This window comes from Oreochromis niloticus, linkage group LG16 (genome assembly GCF_001858045.2).
Source record: "Oreochromis niloticus isolate F11D_XX linkage group LG16, O_niloticus_UMD_NMBU, whole genome shotgun sequence".
NCBI lineage: Eukaryota > Metazoa > Chordata > Actinopteri > Cichliformes > Cichlidae > Oreochromis > Oreochromis niloticus.
In genome coordinates this window covers 10,439,901-10,456,326 of record NC_031987.2, presented here as the reverse complement: position 1 = coordinate 10,456,326, position 16,426 = coordinate 10,439,901, and the positions used below count along the sequence as shown (strand labels likewise).

General features: G+C 39.1%; 2 protein-coding genes across 13 annotated transcripts in view; both read right to left on the bottom strand.

Moving 5' to 3' along the window:
• The window catches only part of LOC109197485 (serine/threonine-protein kinase pim-1), a 44,169-nt gene extending 30,166 nt beyond the window's left edge, over nt 1-14,003 (bottom strand). Inside the window, exons 1-10 of one of the 3 annotated variants that reach the window (XR_003216922.1) lie at nt 13,863-14,003; nt 12,002-12,244; nt 11,715-11,867; nt 11,501-11,595; nt 11,316-11,363; nt 10,994-11,212; nt 10,700-10,880; nt 10,443-10,613; nt 9,949-10,353; nt 2,904-3,028 (exon numbers count right to left, since the gene is read on the bottom strand). Coding sequence is in view for 1 of the 3 variants with exons in the window: in XM_025904057.1 (XP_025759842.1) it covers nt 10,262-10,353; nt 10,443-10,613; nt 10,700-10,880; nt 10,994-11,212; nt 11,316-11,363; nt 11,501-11,595; nt 11,715-11,867; nt 12,002-12,244; nt 12,668-12,728 (1,263 nt within the window). In the remaining 2 variants the exon portion in view is untranslated. Of the gene's footprint in view, nt 1-2,903; nt 3,029-9,856; nt 10,354-10,442; nt 10,614-10,699; nt 10,881-10,993; nt 11,213-11,315; nt 11,364-11,500; nt 11,596-11,714; nt 11,868-12,001; nt 12,245-12,667; nt 12,867-13,862 lie in introns of those variants that run through there. The other 2 variants (XR_003216921.1, XM_025904057.1) reach the window with 2 other exon arrangements.
• Nucleotides 13,771-16,426, bottom strand: part of LOC106097784 (serine/threonine-protein kinase pim-1) — a 459,832-nt gene continuing 457,176 nt past the window's right edge. For 9 of the 10 annotated variants that reach the window (XM_019352572.2, XM_019352568.2, XM_019352564.2 and 6 more), the window contains 8 exons: nt 15,912-16,154; nt 15,625-15,777; nt 15,411-15,505; nt 15,230-15,277; nt 14,908-15,126; nt 14,614-14,794; nt 14,357-14,527; nt 14,064-14,267 (listed from right to left, as the gene is read on the bottom strand). In XM_019352572.2, the coding sequence (XP_019208117.1) occupies nt 14,176-14,267; nt 14,357-14,527; nt 14,614-14,794; nt 14,908-15,126; nt 15,230-15,277; nt 15,411-15,505; nt 15,625-15,777; nt 15,912-16,140 (1,188 nt within the window). In that variant the 5' untranslated portion in view covers nt 16,141-16,154 and the 3' untranslated portion in view covers nt 14,064-14,175. Of the gene's footprint in view, nt 14,268-14,356; nt 14,528-14,613; nt 14,795-14,907; nt 15,127-15,229; nt 15,278-15,410; nt 15,506-15,624; nt 15,778-15,911; nt 16,155-16,426 lie in introns of all 10 variants that reach the window. The other variant, XM_019352562.2, reaches the window with a different exon arrangement.

Here is a 16,426-nt window from a genome sequence, read left to right as displayed (position 1 = left end):
TGGAAATTTTCCATGCAAAACAGATTTTCATTAAAGCCACAGACGTAAGGGAATCATCAGAACTTACTGTATTACAATTCCTCCACATACACAGTGATTATCAAATAAAATGTGTATCCAGGAAGAAGTAAGATAAAACAAAGAACTTTATGGTTAAATGTGGCTTGTAATTTAAAGAAGTTGGAGTGATCAGGAAGATCAAAAAAAGGTTAAATAAAAGATACTCCAGTTTATTCCATTAGGTGAATTTCAGTAATTGGACGCACGAAGGATGTGGCACAGGTGAGAGGCAAACTGTACTAGCAGACTGGTGCAGCTGATAGATAAAATACTTCTCTGCACAGAATGGGAGTAATATGGCCTTATAAATATACAAAGATATGACATTTTGACTTTGAAAGTAGCTTCAACACAAGAAATTCTGATGCTCCAGAATATCCAAAATGCACCCAGCACAGGTCTGATACAACTAACCAAAAATACAATGGAGAAATGGGGAAATTCTACAGTACGATGCAGATATTAAACAGAAAAAAAAAATCCGCTTTGATGTCTAGTTACTGTCTTCACAGATAAAAAAGTCTCCGGCGAGCTTGACGAAATTGAGGCAATGTGCATATCCTCGCTATACTGGAAGAAAAGGTGTGTATATAACTCTACTGTCCATCTCTTATGAAACCAATCACACTCTGAAACCAGGTAAAAAATTAGGGGTGAAAGTCTTTGATTCTTCAATACACTGTGGTTTATATGCATATTTCTTGGTTTATTCATATCTCCCATACAACTGTGAGAGCCTTAAGGCCAAAACCTCTACTGAAAGGATTAAGTTCAAAGGCAAGCGAGAAAATTACTCACAGACTCAAAGTCTTCAGCTGTGCAGCTGGTCTTTCCAAAGCGACAAGACTTCACCATGTCCCACAGGCGGTGAGCTGAACGGTCGTACAGCTTTTTCCAGTCAAACTGGCCACAGCATGGAAGCACTGCTTTGGTCCCATTGAGCTATTTCAAAGTTTCCCTATTCATCTCATACACAGAACTTGTGATGTTCCCTGTAAGCTTTGCAGGTATACCCCACATCTCTCTCAGACGTTCTGTGTCGCAGGCAGTGAGTTTAGACTTTCTAAGAGGATTTATATTACAGGATGTAATAGCAGGGAAGGTTTTCCCAGAAACTATGATTTCTTCAAGTTTGGTGATATAATGGAACTCAAAGTAGGTAGACAGTCCTGCTAATGCTGTAGCAGACAAAGAGTGAAAGACACCCAATGAAAGAAAATGTCCAGAGGTAATGGTGGACCCTAGAGGATCCTTTGTCGACAACATTAACCACACCATGTAGAGAGGTCTCGCTGGCAAATTGCTGCAAACTCCCTTTCCTCTGAACTGATGTCATCATGTTTGGGGCAGGGAGTTGACACTGGGTACGTTTCACCCCAGGCCCTAAATGCTGAATGTGTTATTGTGCCGCTCATAATCATCTAACAAGCCTGAAGTGGAATCTAGTGCTTTTATAGGAAAGAGCGGGTGCTGCACAAAACAAAGAAGGAAGGCATTTCCATTCAAATACATTATCTCTATCCATAACAAAACCTTTTTCATCAACTATCCATCTCACATAAACAGGAAGCCAAGTTCACGTCCATGTGGCCCATTATAAAACAAATAAGAGCAAAGTTTATGCAAAATGGAAGTTAATGAACACTCACATTAAAAGCCTTTTTTTGTCTGAATGAGAGAGGACTTTCTAATGCAACTTGCTCTCACTGGTGTTGATAAAAAAGAAAGATAAAGGTTCACTCGATAGACAATTAAGTATAATTTTTCTGCCAGAGCGGAAATAAATTTTAGGATTCAAAATGTTGTTTTAGTCTGAAAGCACTGTAGCAAAACAAAATTATGCCCTAATTGTTTTCTCTGGAAACAATGACAGTATAACTCTATCTTAATGGTTTAGAGAACTAGCATGCATTAACATGAATCTATCAGTAGATGCTTGTACACATGTGATTTATAGTGCCTTCTAGGTAATAGGGTCATAGCACGAGAGCAGGTATCCTCTCTGTCCCACTGCCCAACATATGTCAGTAAAGTTTCTACCATATTTAAGCTGCACATCATGATGCCAATCTCCCATTCCACCACATCTCAAAGGTGCTCTGTTGGTCACTGTAGAGTCCATTTCAATACAGTGAACCCATTGTGATACTAAAGAAACCAGGTTGAGATGATCTGAGCTTTGTGACATGGCGTGTTATCGTGCTGAAAGACCCCATCAGATGATGGGTACAATGTGGTCACAACAGGATGAGACTGTCAGAAAAAATAAAGTGCTTTTACAGGGTGTGGTGTTAAATTGGAGATTATGTATTGGAATTTCAGGAGCGGGACCACGCCTCCAAACACACTCCTTCCGGCTGTCATCTATAAAGGTTCCCCCAGTTCTGCAAGCTGATCATTCTCGTTTATGTGCCCCAACCTCCCTCCCCCCTTTTTCTCCATTCTTCAACTTCTTCACTTCTATTTAGTACATGGGGATCTGCCAGGCCCGGGAGCCATCGCCAGTCCCCTTCGAGGCGTTCCCCAAACCACAGCTCAATTCATGTCAAAGCATTCACTTTTACCTACTAAAATGCTGTCAAACCTAAAATGAGGACGTGGGCCCAGCTAGTGAAACGAAAAATGGGTTGATACTCAGGGGTGCCAAGAAGATATCTCTTACACCACTACATCACCACCAGCTGCCTAAACTGCTCATACAATGCAGAATGGATCCAAGTTTTCATATTGTTTACCCCCCAACCTGACACTGCCATACAAATCTCACAGAAGAAATTGAAATTCAGACCAAGAAATGCTTTCCCAGTCTCCTGCTGTCCAAAATTTAATGAGTGAGCTGTAACCTCGGTTTCCTTAGCTCCCAGTGGTGGCAGCCATTGTGTTCTTCTGCCGCTCTATCCTATCTTCTTCAAGATCCTGGACATAGTTGTTTGGAAAAATCCCAATCTCACCAAAATCCCAGCATAATCTGAAATACAACAAACAACAAACAAACCAGTCCGTCTAGTACAAAATACTCAACTAACAGTGCTGAATCATCTCATCAACAGTGGCCCTAAGACACTGTAGAGAAAAAAAAAAAGGATAATTGTAATCATGATGTCTGTCATCTTGGGGAGCTGTCTCGATAACAAGAAATATCAACATTCACAACTACACTTTATAAATGTAAAAGTAGAATGGGAGGCAGAGCCTTCAGTTTTCAGACCTCTCTTCTATGGAACCAGCTTCCAGTTTGGATTCAGGAAATGGACACAATCTCCACTTTTAAGATTAGGCTTAAAACTTTCCTTTTTGCTAAAGCATATAGTTGGGGCTGGATCAGGTGACCCTGATTCCTCCCTTAGTTATGCTGCAATAGGTGTAGGCTGCTGGGGGATTCCCATGATGCATTGAGTGTTTCTTCTTCAGTCACCTTTCTTACTCACTTGCCTGGTTCTGCTGGAGGTTTCTTCCTGTTAAAAGGGAGTTTTTCCTTCCCACTGTCACCAAAGTGCTTGCTCTCATATGATTGTTGGGTTTTTCCCTGTATGTATGATTGTAGGGTATACCTTACAATATAAAGCGCCTTGAGGCCACTGTTGTTGTGATTTGGTGCTCTATAAATAAAATTGAATTGAATAGAATAAATTAATAAATGCATTTAATAGCACATTAAGCATATCTGAAGGAGATAACTGGAATTCAGCTATCACTATTGGTATTATTTACAGCTCTGTTTTCCCACTGTGACACCTGAATAAGTAAAAATGCTCATTCCATGTAAGTCCACTACATTCTAAAACACATCAAACAAATGAGTCTTTTTTAAATGTGTAGCACCGGCATGAAAAAATACTGTAGGCAGGGACTAAACCATGAACTACACCACAGCCATTACACTTAGATATGTACATGAGATTTGAGTTAAAACACTGCTTTAACTCAAATCTAATGCACATATCTAAGGCTGACCTGAGTTAGAGTAATGTCTTGTTTTTTATTTACAACAGGGGTCAACTAAATATATCTCTGAACATATCTAAGTAACTTGTTGTAAACCATAATCAGCTTTCTAGTAAATGACACTCACTAACCTTTTTAAAATGAAAAGGACAATGAGCACCCCATCCTTGTACATAACAAGTAGCTGGGTTCTGTCTATGAAGTGCCAAATCTGGAGTACATAACAGCAAGCTTAGAGGTTTACTGAGAAGTGATGGCACAGAACATGCAGTGACAGGAAAGTGGCTTATTGCAAATGGTAAATACAGCTGAGAAAGGTCTCTAATAACAACCCATGCAAATAAGAAAGTACCTGTTTTTGAAATATGCCAGATATTAGATATCAGGTAGGTATCAGCTTCGCAATTACTGTGCTTTAATGCCACTTCCATTGAAAACAGAGATTAAAACTTTCAGTGAATAAAGTTTAGAATCTGGTATTTTGAGCTGATAGCACAGCGCAGCACAGTGGATACATCTAATTTTTACAAACAGTGTGTAGTTAATAATGCTGTGGATGTGTTGAACACCAAAATCTGGAATTATAATTTAACCTAAAATCTAAAAAAAGGTTATTTGTTTATAGGAAGTCTTGAAAGTCTTCTCAGACCTGGAAACATTCATAAAGTACACAATGCAGACTAAAATAGACCATCTGACAGCGATTTAGCTTAATTTACATGTAGGAAATAACTTTAAGATTTACCAAGAAAGTAATAAAAAATAAAAATTCATTCTTGATTCTTGAACTCCAGTAAATTCTATATTCCTGTATCCACTGATCTTTGTGGATTTAGCAATCTGAATTTAACAAGAGACAAGCAGATGTTATGTAAGCTAAATGCCTGATTTCCAACCTCTAGGCACTAAAATAGTGCATCACTTTAAATTTAATCACATTAATGCATTAAACTAGTATACTCCTCCACTATTTGCCTGGAATTTCCATGCAACCTCCAAATAATAATTTGTTTTGCATGATTTTTTACAAAACCATTAAGGGTCACATCATCTATAGATCCAATATCTGATTTCGAAATGAATGAAGACATTACAAGTGAGCTTTACATTTCCAGTCTCATGTCACTTGTTGAGCCGTGCTTGGCTCTGAAAATAATCTCTCATCCTTTTCTCTGTTCTCTGTTCTGTTTTTATATTTTTCTTCATCTGTCAGTGCTGTATTAGCATTAACATTTTTGAGGAAACAACTGCACGTTGAGCTCATAGACACGTTTTGTGACAAACTGTGCAGAAACATTATGTTTCACTGACATGTGTTACTCTGGTTACTCTGTTTATGCTTGTTCATATTCTGTATTGCTAGCCAGATGCTTAAGCATTGCGAATGCAACTTTACGTATGCACCATGAACGCATCGCAGGGATGTGAAGTGTGATGTGTCGAGGCTATAAGCAGGCCATGGGATGTCATTATTTTCTTATTACTGAGCAAGCATCTCCATGCCATCACTGAAAGCAATGCCAGGCTGCAGCACACGAAAAATTAAGTCGTTCAATAGTAATATGCATTAACCTGCCTATCAGATTTAATTACTCATTAAATGAAGGTGGCGGCGTGCCGTTCCGGATCGTTCAGGCCCACTTTAACCCCTGCTTATAGCTCTTTATGGTTAATACCGCATGTCTTAATTAGATCAGGAGTTACAGTATATCAGAAAACTCAACTCTGAAAGAAAAAGCTAATGTTTTAGATGCTTTAGAGCTGCAGTGACGAATAAGTGTCACAATGCAGAACGTCAAAGCTCAACTTGATGCCAAATTTTCTAACCCATCTGAACTGTACGTCTCCAAGCTTATTAATTCTTATCAATTCTGGCATGTTTTACTGACAACAGTGAATTGCACAACAGTGATGATGAAATCAAACTCTGGACTGTAGAACTGGGGCCTTTTCTTCTGCTGTTTCCAAACAGTAGTCAGACTGAAAGATAATACAAGCATTCCTTGTATACGTTTTCTTGTCTCACACAGAAATCTGATCAGTAACAGAGGGTTAGGGTGACTAAGGGAATCGATAAAGAATGCGACTAAAGCAGAAACAATAACACCACTGATATCAATAATATTTTATCCATATTCATCTCTTTCATTCATATGAAAGCAGTGGTGGTAAAAGTGTTGGTTTCTCCAAGTATCGTTCCAGCAAGGCCACATTAAGCACTTAAGCTTTAACCAAAAAATGAGCAGTCACAGTGACAACACTCATGCATCAGACACCATCGGTGGCAAAACATGAATAACTGACGTATAAACACTTGGTGTTTAAAAGCACACTGAGTTTCCTGCGAAGTTCAGAAGAGCTAAACCACCAATGATGCAGTGTGTCAGTGTCTGGACTTTGTAAACAGAGAGATCCCTCATTAGCTTGTGAATTAGTTGACATGGCAAACTGCACACAAGGAAAAAACACGATGATTGAGGAGTTCTTAGATTGTTAGACTTTTCTACTTTAGTTGGGTGATCCACACTTGTTTGTTTATATATATATATATATATATATATGTATATCCTGTGACCCTTTGACCTTCAAATGAATACCATACAATACCGTCAGCTTAACCAGCTGGAGGGCACATGCAGACTCTTTAATGATATCTTAGAAATCACTAAACTGCACTCATCTGTATGTGTGTCACACTGTGTGTAAATTTGTCTAAATTATAATTCTACCAGACACAGAACAGCAGGGCAAAAAACGCACTGCAGGAAACCACAATCCTGCCTTCTTTAAAGGATACACGCTCTCAGTATAACAATAACACAAAGATTACTACAACATGTTGATTTTTTTTTTTTAAATAATCTAATAAAGTACATAAGGGCCTATAACACAATGATTTTCTCTCTGTTGCTTCTCATCAACTTTTATGTGGGTCATTTTTCCTTTTGCATTTGTTGATGGTGTCTTTAATTAAAGCTTAAAAGTTTAACGCTTGTCTGATAAACTTCTAGGTCTCAGTCGCTCAGAAAAATGTTATCTTTGTAGTGGGTGCATAAGTCAATGCTGCTTAAAGATTTGTCATAAAAAGAGCCTAATAGTAGATCACGAAGCAGCATTTTTTACACTTTGACATCTCTCCGACAGGACAGTTTCTAACTGTCTGACTGTAAATGTAATCAGGATTAAATTCAAGTCCATTCAACTTAAATCAACAGGGAATGAAGTGAATGTAGTAAAAAAAAAATAAAAAAAATCCTGACCGCCCCATTCACAGGTCATTGTAGCAACGTTATAATCAAGATTAATTCAATGTCCACGGCACATTTTTCATTTATTCTGAAACTCCCCAAAGACCTCCATAATAACCTTTTACAGTTTCCATCAAAAATAATCGATATTATAAGAAAAAAAATCCTCCTTGAATAATTCACATGCAGTAAGAGAAAGTTATCTTCCAATGTGGCACTTTCTGCCACACTCATTTCGGTGTTGTTAATTGAGTTTAAAAATTCAGTCTCCTTCTAATTGTTCCCGATAAAGCCTCAGGCTATCTCTCAGTGTCATCACTGATTAGGGATTTAACTCTCTTGCCAAAAACACGAAGAGTCCACTAACATCGATGGCATGTCAATTCTCTTTCAAGTATAGACTCTCTCTTAGACAAATGCAGTGAGTGTTTAACATATTAAAAAATTCCCTAATAAATAATTTAATCTATTATGTTTAATTACCATTACTTCTTTATATTTTTTTGTAGATTGACTGCTTTATGCTTCCCATGTCATTAATGACATCAGCTCACTGATCAACATGAATATTATTTGTTTGTTATCTAAAACGAGTCACTCACGTTCATGCAAAGACAGCTTTATTTTTACATTTTATTGTGTAATTTATTCAGTGCAGTCATGAGCATACACTGTGGAAGCATAGTCTTTTAGACAAGGAAACAAAGTAGAGAAAAATAATCATCTGTAATCTTCTTAGTGTTTGTTTATCACTGCTACATTGTATAAATATTAAACTCACAGGATGACAATGGATGTTCATTAAACAGCGATAATGATTTTTTTTCCTTTTTTTAATATAGCTCAGTTTATCCATAATGCTCTGAAATTACCCTGAACTAGCTGCAGGGTTTTGTACCTCTTATCTTTCCAAATAGAGTGAAAAACATGTTCTTTTTTTATATAATTACTTTCACAAAATTATAACACCCAGCTAATTAATATTTTCATGTCTGTCATCAGTAATAAAATGATGGATTAGATGAATTACAGTACATTGGCCTCCTGTAAAACTCTTACATTGGGTTGTGGTCTAATAAATTCATGTTTTAAGAGCATTCAGGGAAGAGAGTACTATTCAAAAATATAGATTCGAAAATGATTTCCATGTAGCCTTCCAGGAAAGACACCACCAAAACATAAAAATTATAGCAAACAGTGGAAATGTGAGGTTCAAGTCCAAGCACGTCCTTTCTCCAGTTTGCACAGACACGGGTCAAGCCCTGTTTGTGTGTGAGATGAAATGACTAAGGCTAATGTAGAATTTCAGTGTATTAGTGAATGGTAAAGATTTTCATCATTATCAACGTTATCTTCGATTAATTAGGAAAATGGTTCACATACAGTGCCTAACAAATTTAGTAGATAATTTGTCATAAACACAAGAAAATACAAATATTTATGTTTTTATAGCTGAAATTGGACTTTTCTGAGAAGTCAGAGACTAATTTAACCACTTAACCTTTATATTTACTTTTGTTCAGGAACTGAATGTAATGTGGCATCTTCATAAAAAATAATACTGTGCTTTACAATGTTTTCTATTTGTTTTGTAAAACGTTAATTTTAAGCATTATATTTTTGATCTAACTATTACAGAAAAGTAAAAACATATTTTGAAATCACCATTACTGTTAATCTAGGGCAGCTGTTGCATAAAGCTTAACGTCAATGGTTCTGTTCTGTTTTTAAAAAGTCACACCTGACTTGGCTAAATCAGTGAACGGATATACACGCAAATTCAGTCCAAGCTCAGATTGAGATATAGTTTTTGAGATTTTTTTTTTGTCAATCTCTGCAGTCCTGAGTGAGGATGTTGAATATTTAGATTAATGAATGTACAAAGAACAAATGCGGAATTCACATATATAGAGAAATATTTATAGAAATAAATAAATGAACACAGTTTGTTAAATTATTACGTAATGTCTTAACAGTAGCTTAATCAATATTGCATGAATTACATCATTTTCAAATGCGGTCAACTGCCTCTGCTTCTGCACATCTCCGATAAATTGCAGCAGTAATTTTATGGACAACCTTTGCAGACAGGTAAGAGAGCGCAGACTGTCATTAGCATCACAGCGCATTCTTTTGTCACACATTAGGTGATCAGTCAAACAGCTCTCTTAAATTTATACAGTTCACACTGAGTATAGATGGATATTAAGAAATAACTTCCTTTCCTGAACGGAAATTAACAATTAAATTAAATCGTAACTATAGGAACAAATCACATCTGTCGTCTAGAGTCGCTTTACATCGTAAGGTAGAGAACCCATAATATTAGAGAAAGAATCCCACCAATCAGACAGGCCCACTATGAGCAAACAATCAGCAACAGTGGGAAGGAAAAACTGCTGCAACCTCTGCTAGAACCAGGAAATCTGTCAAGACTGGTTGGGGGTTAGGGCAACAGATGCAAGTCTTCAGAGCAGTGGCAGTGTGACTTTCTTTGTATATACCTGAACCTGATTTACCTTTTAATTTTCTTACTTGTCAAAATGCATCGTGGGTAAAATACAATCCTTGAAATAGTAATAACACAGTATCCTCAGCAAAGATGAATTAAACAAGTTTTATTTTAATGAAAGTTTACTTCAAGTCTTCAGATTTTTACTGTTTTTTATTTGATTACTTTAAAGAATATGATTACCTTAAAATAATCAACTAAAGACAGTTTTGATGGAGCTCCTGACCCAGCCCAAGCTCTCTATGAAGACGAGGAAAAACTCCCCTGGGGGGGCCAGATTGACGGGAAGAAACCTCGGGAAAGCCCATTCAAAGAGAGATCCCCTTTCCTGGGATGGCTGGGGGGGGGGTTACAGGAATTCCAAAACACCAAAGTTTAAAATAGGGCAATTAAAAAAATTATTTCCTGTCAAACAGAAAACAAGAAAGTTACCTCATATATCACACATACATGATAACGTCTGAATTGCGTGTGTTTGTGTGTGTGTGTGATGGGTTTATCTCAGCCAAGCGTGATGCTGGAGGTCCTCCAACGTCGGCCGCATCTCTGGGACTCTGGTTAAACACGCGTCCAAGAAATCCCGGCAGCCTGGAAAGAAAGGAAAGAGAAAAAACATGAAGATGATCGTTCCAGTGGTCCAAGCCATCAGTCAATCTTGAAGTGTGACGTTTTCTTACGTTTAGACAGACGGCTTTTGAATTTCAGGCGCTTTTTGAGGAAGCTCGTGGTGTTAAAGTCCCCCACATGAAGCGCTTCGTACAGAACCACTCCCATTTGCCATACCGTGGTGGGTCCACACCTGTAGCAACTGCGCCTGTACCACTCGGGAGGGGAGTAAATGTCTGTACCTAATAAACAGACACAATTGCAATTTCTTCTAAAACAAAAGGTGAAAATTGTTACATCTGTGAAGAGCAAGAGCAGAATATGTTACCATAGAAGACGCGGTACAGCGACCGCTCCTTAACAAAGCAGCTCAGTCCAAAGTCGATGATACGAACACGCGGTACATCTGAGCCGGTCTCAATTAGAATGTTCTCACTCTTGATGTCCCGGTGAAAGATGTGTTTATCCTCCAGGTGCTTGGCAGCATCAACCAGCTGCTTCAGAATGACCTGGAAACGATGAAAAAGACAATAATCAATCAATGGGTTAATGTTTCTCTAATACTCTGTGCTTTGATTGAATGATGTACAGTCTAAGGCTCTTCTAAGGCAAGTCAACTTGCCTTGGCCTTGGCCTCTGGTAAAAATCCTCCATTTTCTTCTATGTATTTATCCAGGTCCACAGCGGGGACGGGTCTCTCCATCACCAGGATCAGCTCTCTGCCAAAGTCAAACCACTCCAGCAGAGACACTGGGGCTGATGCTCCCACTGATCCATCTGCTTCAGCTGCAAGCTTCAGCATGATGGCAACTTCCACTGACAGATGCTTCCCGTTTTCATCCTGAAATATTTCGACAAAGTGGATGATGAGGAACAGACGTTCCACAGGTGAACGCTGCATGCAATCCACTAATGTAAAAACAATTCAAGTGTTGCACATTTACCGTCACTTTGCAGTACACTTTCCCCTTTGGGATGTGTTTGATGGCCACCTAAAAGACACAGGGCATTGATCAGCATTTACTCAGTATGATATAATTAAAGGTGTAAAACAGCACACGTCTCAGCTTACGATATTATCCCTTATCTGCGTTACTGCCTGTCTTACTACCACCATCTGAACACTTACTGGAAAATGATCTTTTATGCGGTAGCCAGCAAACACTGCTCCGCAGCCTCCTTCTCCAAGCCGGTGCTCCTCCACGTATCTCGCTTGGAAGTCACCTAAACAGACAAACAAATTGGGTTTTACTACAGCTGTCACACAAATTACTCTCTGCTCTACCCTAAATGTTCATTTTGCTCTTCACCTGAATATAAAAGCCAAGCTGCTTGCTACTTACGTTTCTGTTCGGCCACTGACTTTTTGGCAACATTTTTGGTTTCGTCCTGGTCCACGTTCTTCTTCTTAGGTGGGTCCCTCCTGTCTCCCGCAGCTTTCCTTTTGCCAGCGTTTTGGTTTTTACTGCAGCTCTCTGAAATGTCTATGCTGCAGTCTGCAGATGTGGAAAACACCAAAAGCACATCAGCTTATTAGATAATAGACACAAATATCACCCAAACACTAATATCTTAAACCCAGCAACCAGCTGTACACTTAATCTACCCCTCACTCAACTAATTAGCCTACCTTTACCAGTGTCCAACCAGGAAGATGCTTGCCCCTTGTCACCGCTCATATGGTCAAGAAGTTTACACTTTTTTGCTGTATTGGTTGTCCCCGCTTCATCTTGTTGGACCTTGCGCTTGACTCCTTTGACCACATGAGCATCTGAGCCGGTGGAAGGACCAGCCTGCTCACTGACCCTCCTTCTTTTTATGGGGGTCTTTTTTTCAGGACTGGCCTTTCTTTTTGTCATTCTGGTCTTACAATCTATAAACAACAACAACACATCAGTGAAAAAGAGCGTTCGACGTCAGGACTGGAAGCATTTTGATGCCATTGAATTTTAAATTAGTATTGCTTAAAATATAATAACAAGTTTATGCTTTTGATAAAAAACAGACCAACACGAGTCCATACTAGGTCTACTAAGTCTTAGATACTGATGACACTTGTTGCTCTGTTTTCACCGCTCAGTCCAAGAATAAACTTGTCACATTATTTTACCAAAAGACAAAGTGCCCCAGTAACCTTTCTTTGATTAGACATGTTGCATTTACGCTAGTTTCAATCAAACATAGGATTTAAATCCTCTAAAAATGAATCATTTTATACACAGAGTGTCAACAGTTTTAGAAATGTAGATTCTGTTATTTGGGGGATTTGAGCTAGATTTTCCGTTTTTTTACTTACTTTGATCTCCTGGATCTTTCTTATCTGCCTCAGTCGTAACTTTTCTTGTTTCCTTTTTCATCTTAATTTTTGGAGAACTTTTAAAATCGAAAATGTCACCTTAATGTGCAAATAGTCCTTCAAATGTCTGGATGCTTGACTTTTCTAACTGTGAGTGAGCTTTAAAAGCAAACTTCGGAGACTATGGCAACACAACATTAGAACCTTGCCTTTCAGTGACATCACTGACTGCCAGTAAAAGTGTTCCAATTAGTTTAAAGAAAAACACTCTGGCAGACAAAGCCATAATATTTCATATATTTCAGTAATTTCACATTAAACTTTCTTTCATTATTTGTATAAAGACTTGAATTGTGGATGCTACTATGAAGACTTCTAGTTTACCAAACACTAATAAACACAGTGACAGCTACATTGTCATATGATTTAAAAGTATTTATTATTGTATATTTAACTTTCTTATTATATCAACTGATTAACCAAAGAAAGTTAAAGGGATAAAAACAGTGTGTGTGTACTGATGATCAAATCTGAGATAAAATATAATACTTTTTTATTAAGTCAGTGTTAACTGTATTTTTTTCTGTTAGTATCATTCCATAGCACAAAGTGCGGGTAGGTCCACGCAGGAGGAAGTGATCATCAATTTCTATCACTTTGTCAAAGGCTGAGCGTAGAGTGTCATCCCGAGACTGTCCCAGTGGAAAATCTTCTGTGGGGCAAATCATCGGAACCGGCAGGGCCTTCTCGTAAGGCCCTAGTGAGTCTCCTCCCACTCGGAGTCGGTGTCGGACAACCCCGCATCACCGCTGAGCGCCACGCAGACACTACACACTGCTAAATATCGTGATCGGAACCCCACATACTGCCCCAAAAGTTTATTAAATCCCACCCAACTGCTGCAACCTCTGCTAGAACCAGGAAATCTGTCAAGACTGGTTGGGGGTTAGGGCAACAGATGCAAGTCTTCAGAGCAGTGGCAGTGTGACTTTCTTTGTATATACCTGAACCTGATTTACCTTTTAATTTTCTTACTTGTCAAAATGCATCGTGGGTAAAATACAATCCTTGAAATAGTAATAACACAGTATCCTCAGCAAAGATGAATTAAACAAGTTTTATTTTAATGAAAGTTTACTTCAAGTCTTCAGATTTTTACTGTTTTTTATTTGATTACTTTAAAGAATATGATTACCTTAAAATAATCAACTAAAGACAGTTTTGATGGAGCTCCTGACCCAGCCCAAGCTCTCTATGAAGACGAGGAAAAACTCCCCTGGGGGGGCCAGATTGACGGGAAGAAACCTCGGGAAAGCCCATTCAAAGAGAGATCCCCTTTCCTGGGATGGCTGGGGGGGGGGTTACAGGAATTCCAAAACACCAAAGTTTAAAATAGGGCAATTAAAAAAATTATTTCCTGTCAAACAGAAAAAAAGAAAGTTACCTCATATATCACACATACATGATAACGTCTGAATTGCGTGTGTTTGTGTGTGTGTGTGATGGGTTTATCTCAGCCAAGCGTGATGCTGGAGGTCCTCCAGCGTCGGCCGCATCTCTGGGACTCTGGTTAAACACGCGTCCAAGAAATCCCGGCAGCCTGGAAAGAAAGGAAAGAGAAAAAACATGAAGGTGATCGTTCCAGTGGTCCAAGCCATCAGTCAATCTTGAAGTGTGACGTTTTCTTACGTTTAGACAGACGGCTTTTGAATTTCAGGCGCTTTTTGAGGAAGCTCGTGGTGTTAAAGTCCCCCACATGAAGCGCTTCGTACAGAACCACTCCCATTTGCCATACCGTGGTGGGTCCACACCTGTAGCAACTGCGCCTGTACCACTCGGGAGGGGAGTAAATGTCTGTACCTAATAAACAGACACAATTGCAATTTCTTCTAAAACAAAAGGTGAAAATTGTTACATCTGTGAAGAGCAAGAGCAGAATATGTTACCATAGAAGACGCGGTACAGCGACCGCTCCTTAACAAAGCAGCTCAGTCCAAAGTCGATGATACGAACACGCGGTACATCTGAGCCGGTCTCAATTAGAATGTTCTCACTCTTGATGTCCCGGTGAAAGATGTGTTTATCCTCCAGGTGCTTCGCAGCATCAACCAGCTGCTTCAGAATGACCTGGAAACGATGAAAAAGACAATAATCAATCAATGGGTTAATGTTTCTCTAATACTCTGTGCTTTGATTGAATGATGTACAGTCTAAGGCTCTTCTAAGGCAAGTCAACTTGCCTTGGCCTTGTCCTCTGGTAAAAATCCTCCATTTTCTTCTATGTATTTATCCAGGTCCACAGCGGGGACGGGTCTCTCCATCACCAGGATCAGCTCTCTGCCAAAGTCAAACCACTCCAGCAGAGACACTGGGGCTGATGTTCCCACTGATCCATCTGCTTCAGCTGCAAGCTTCAGCATGATGGCAACTTCCACTGACAGATGCTTCCCGTTTTCATCCTGAAATAATTCGACAAAGTGGATGATGAGGAACAGACGTTCCACAGGTGAACCCTGCATGCAATCCACTAATGTAAAAACAATTCAAGTGTTGCACATTTACCGTCACTTTGCAGTACACTTTCCCCTTTGGGATGTGTTTGATGGCCACCTAAAAGACACAGGGCATTGATCAGCATTTCCTCAGTATGACATAATTAAAGGTGTAAAACAGCACACGTCTCAGCTTACGATATTATCCCTTATCTGCGTTACTGCCTTACTACCACCATCTGAACACTTACTGGAAAATGATCTTTTATGCGGTAGCCAGCAAACACTGCTCCGCAGCCTCCTTCTCCAAGCCGGTGCTCCTCCACGTATCTCGCTTGGAAGTCACCTAAACAGACAAACAAATTGGGTTTTACTACAGCTGTCACACAAATTACTCTCTGCTCTACCCTAAATGTTCATTTTGCTCTTCACCTGAATATAAAAGCCAAGCTGCTTGCTACTTACGTTTCTGTTCGGCCACTGACTTTTTGGCAACATTTTTGGTTTCGTCCTGGTCCACGTTCTTCTTCTTAGGTGGGTCCCTCCTGTCTCCCGCAGCTTTCCTTTTGCCAGCGTTTTGGTTTTTACTGCAGCTCTCTGAAATGTCTATGCTGCAGTCTGCAGATGTGGAAAACACCAAAAGCACATCAGCTTATTAGATAATAGACACAAATATCACCCAAACACTAATATCTTAAACCCAGCAACCAGCTGTACACTTAATCTACCCCTCACTCAACTAATTAGCCTACCTTTACCAGTGTCCAACCAGGAAGATGCTTGCCCCTTGTCACCGCTCATATGGTCAAGAAGTTTACACTTTTTTGCTGTATTGGTTGTCCCCGCTTCATCTTGTTGGACCTTGCGCTTGACTCCTTTGACCACATGAGCATCTGAGCTGGTGGAAGGACCAGCCTGCTCACTGACCCTCCTTCTTTTTATGGGGGTCTTTTTTTCAGGACTGGCCTTTCTTTTTGTCATTCTGGTCTTACAATCTATAAACAACAACAACACATTAGTGAAAAAGAGCGTTCGACATCAGGACTGGAAGCATTTTGATGCCACTGAATTTTAAATTAGTATTGCTTAAAATATAATAACAAGTTTATGCTTTTGATAAAAAACAGACCAACACGAGTCCATACTAGGTCTACTAAGTCTTAGATACTGATGACACTTGTTGCTCTGTTTTCACCGCTCAGTCCAAGAATAAACTTGTCACATTATTTTACCAAAAGACAAAGTGCCCCAGTAACCTTTCTTTGAT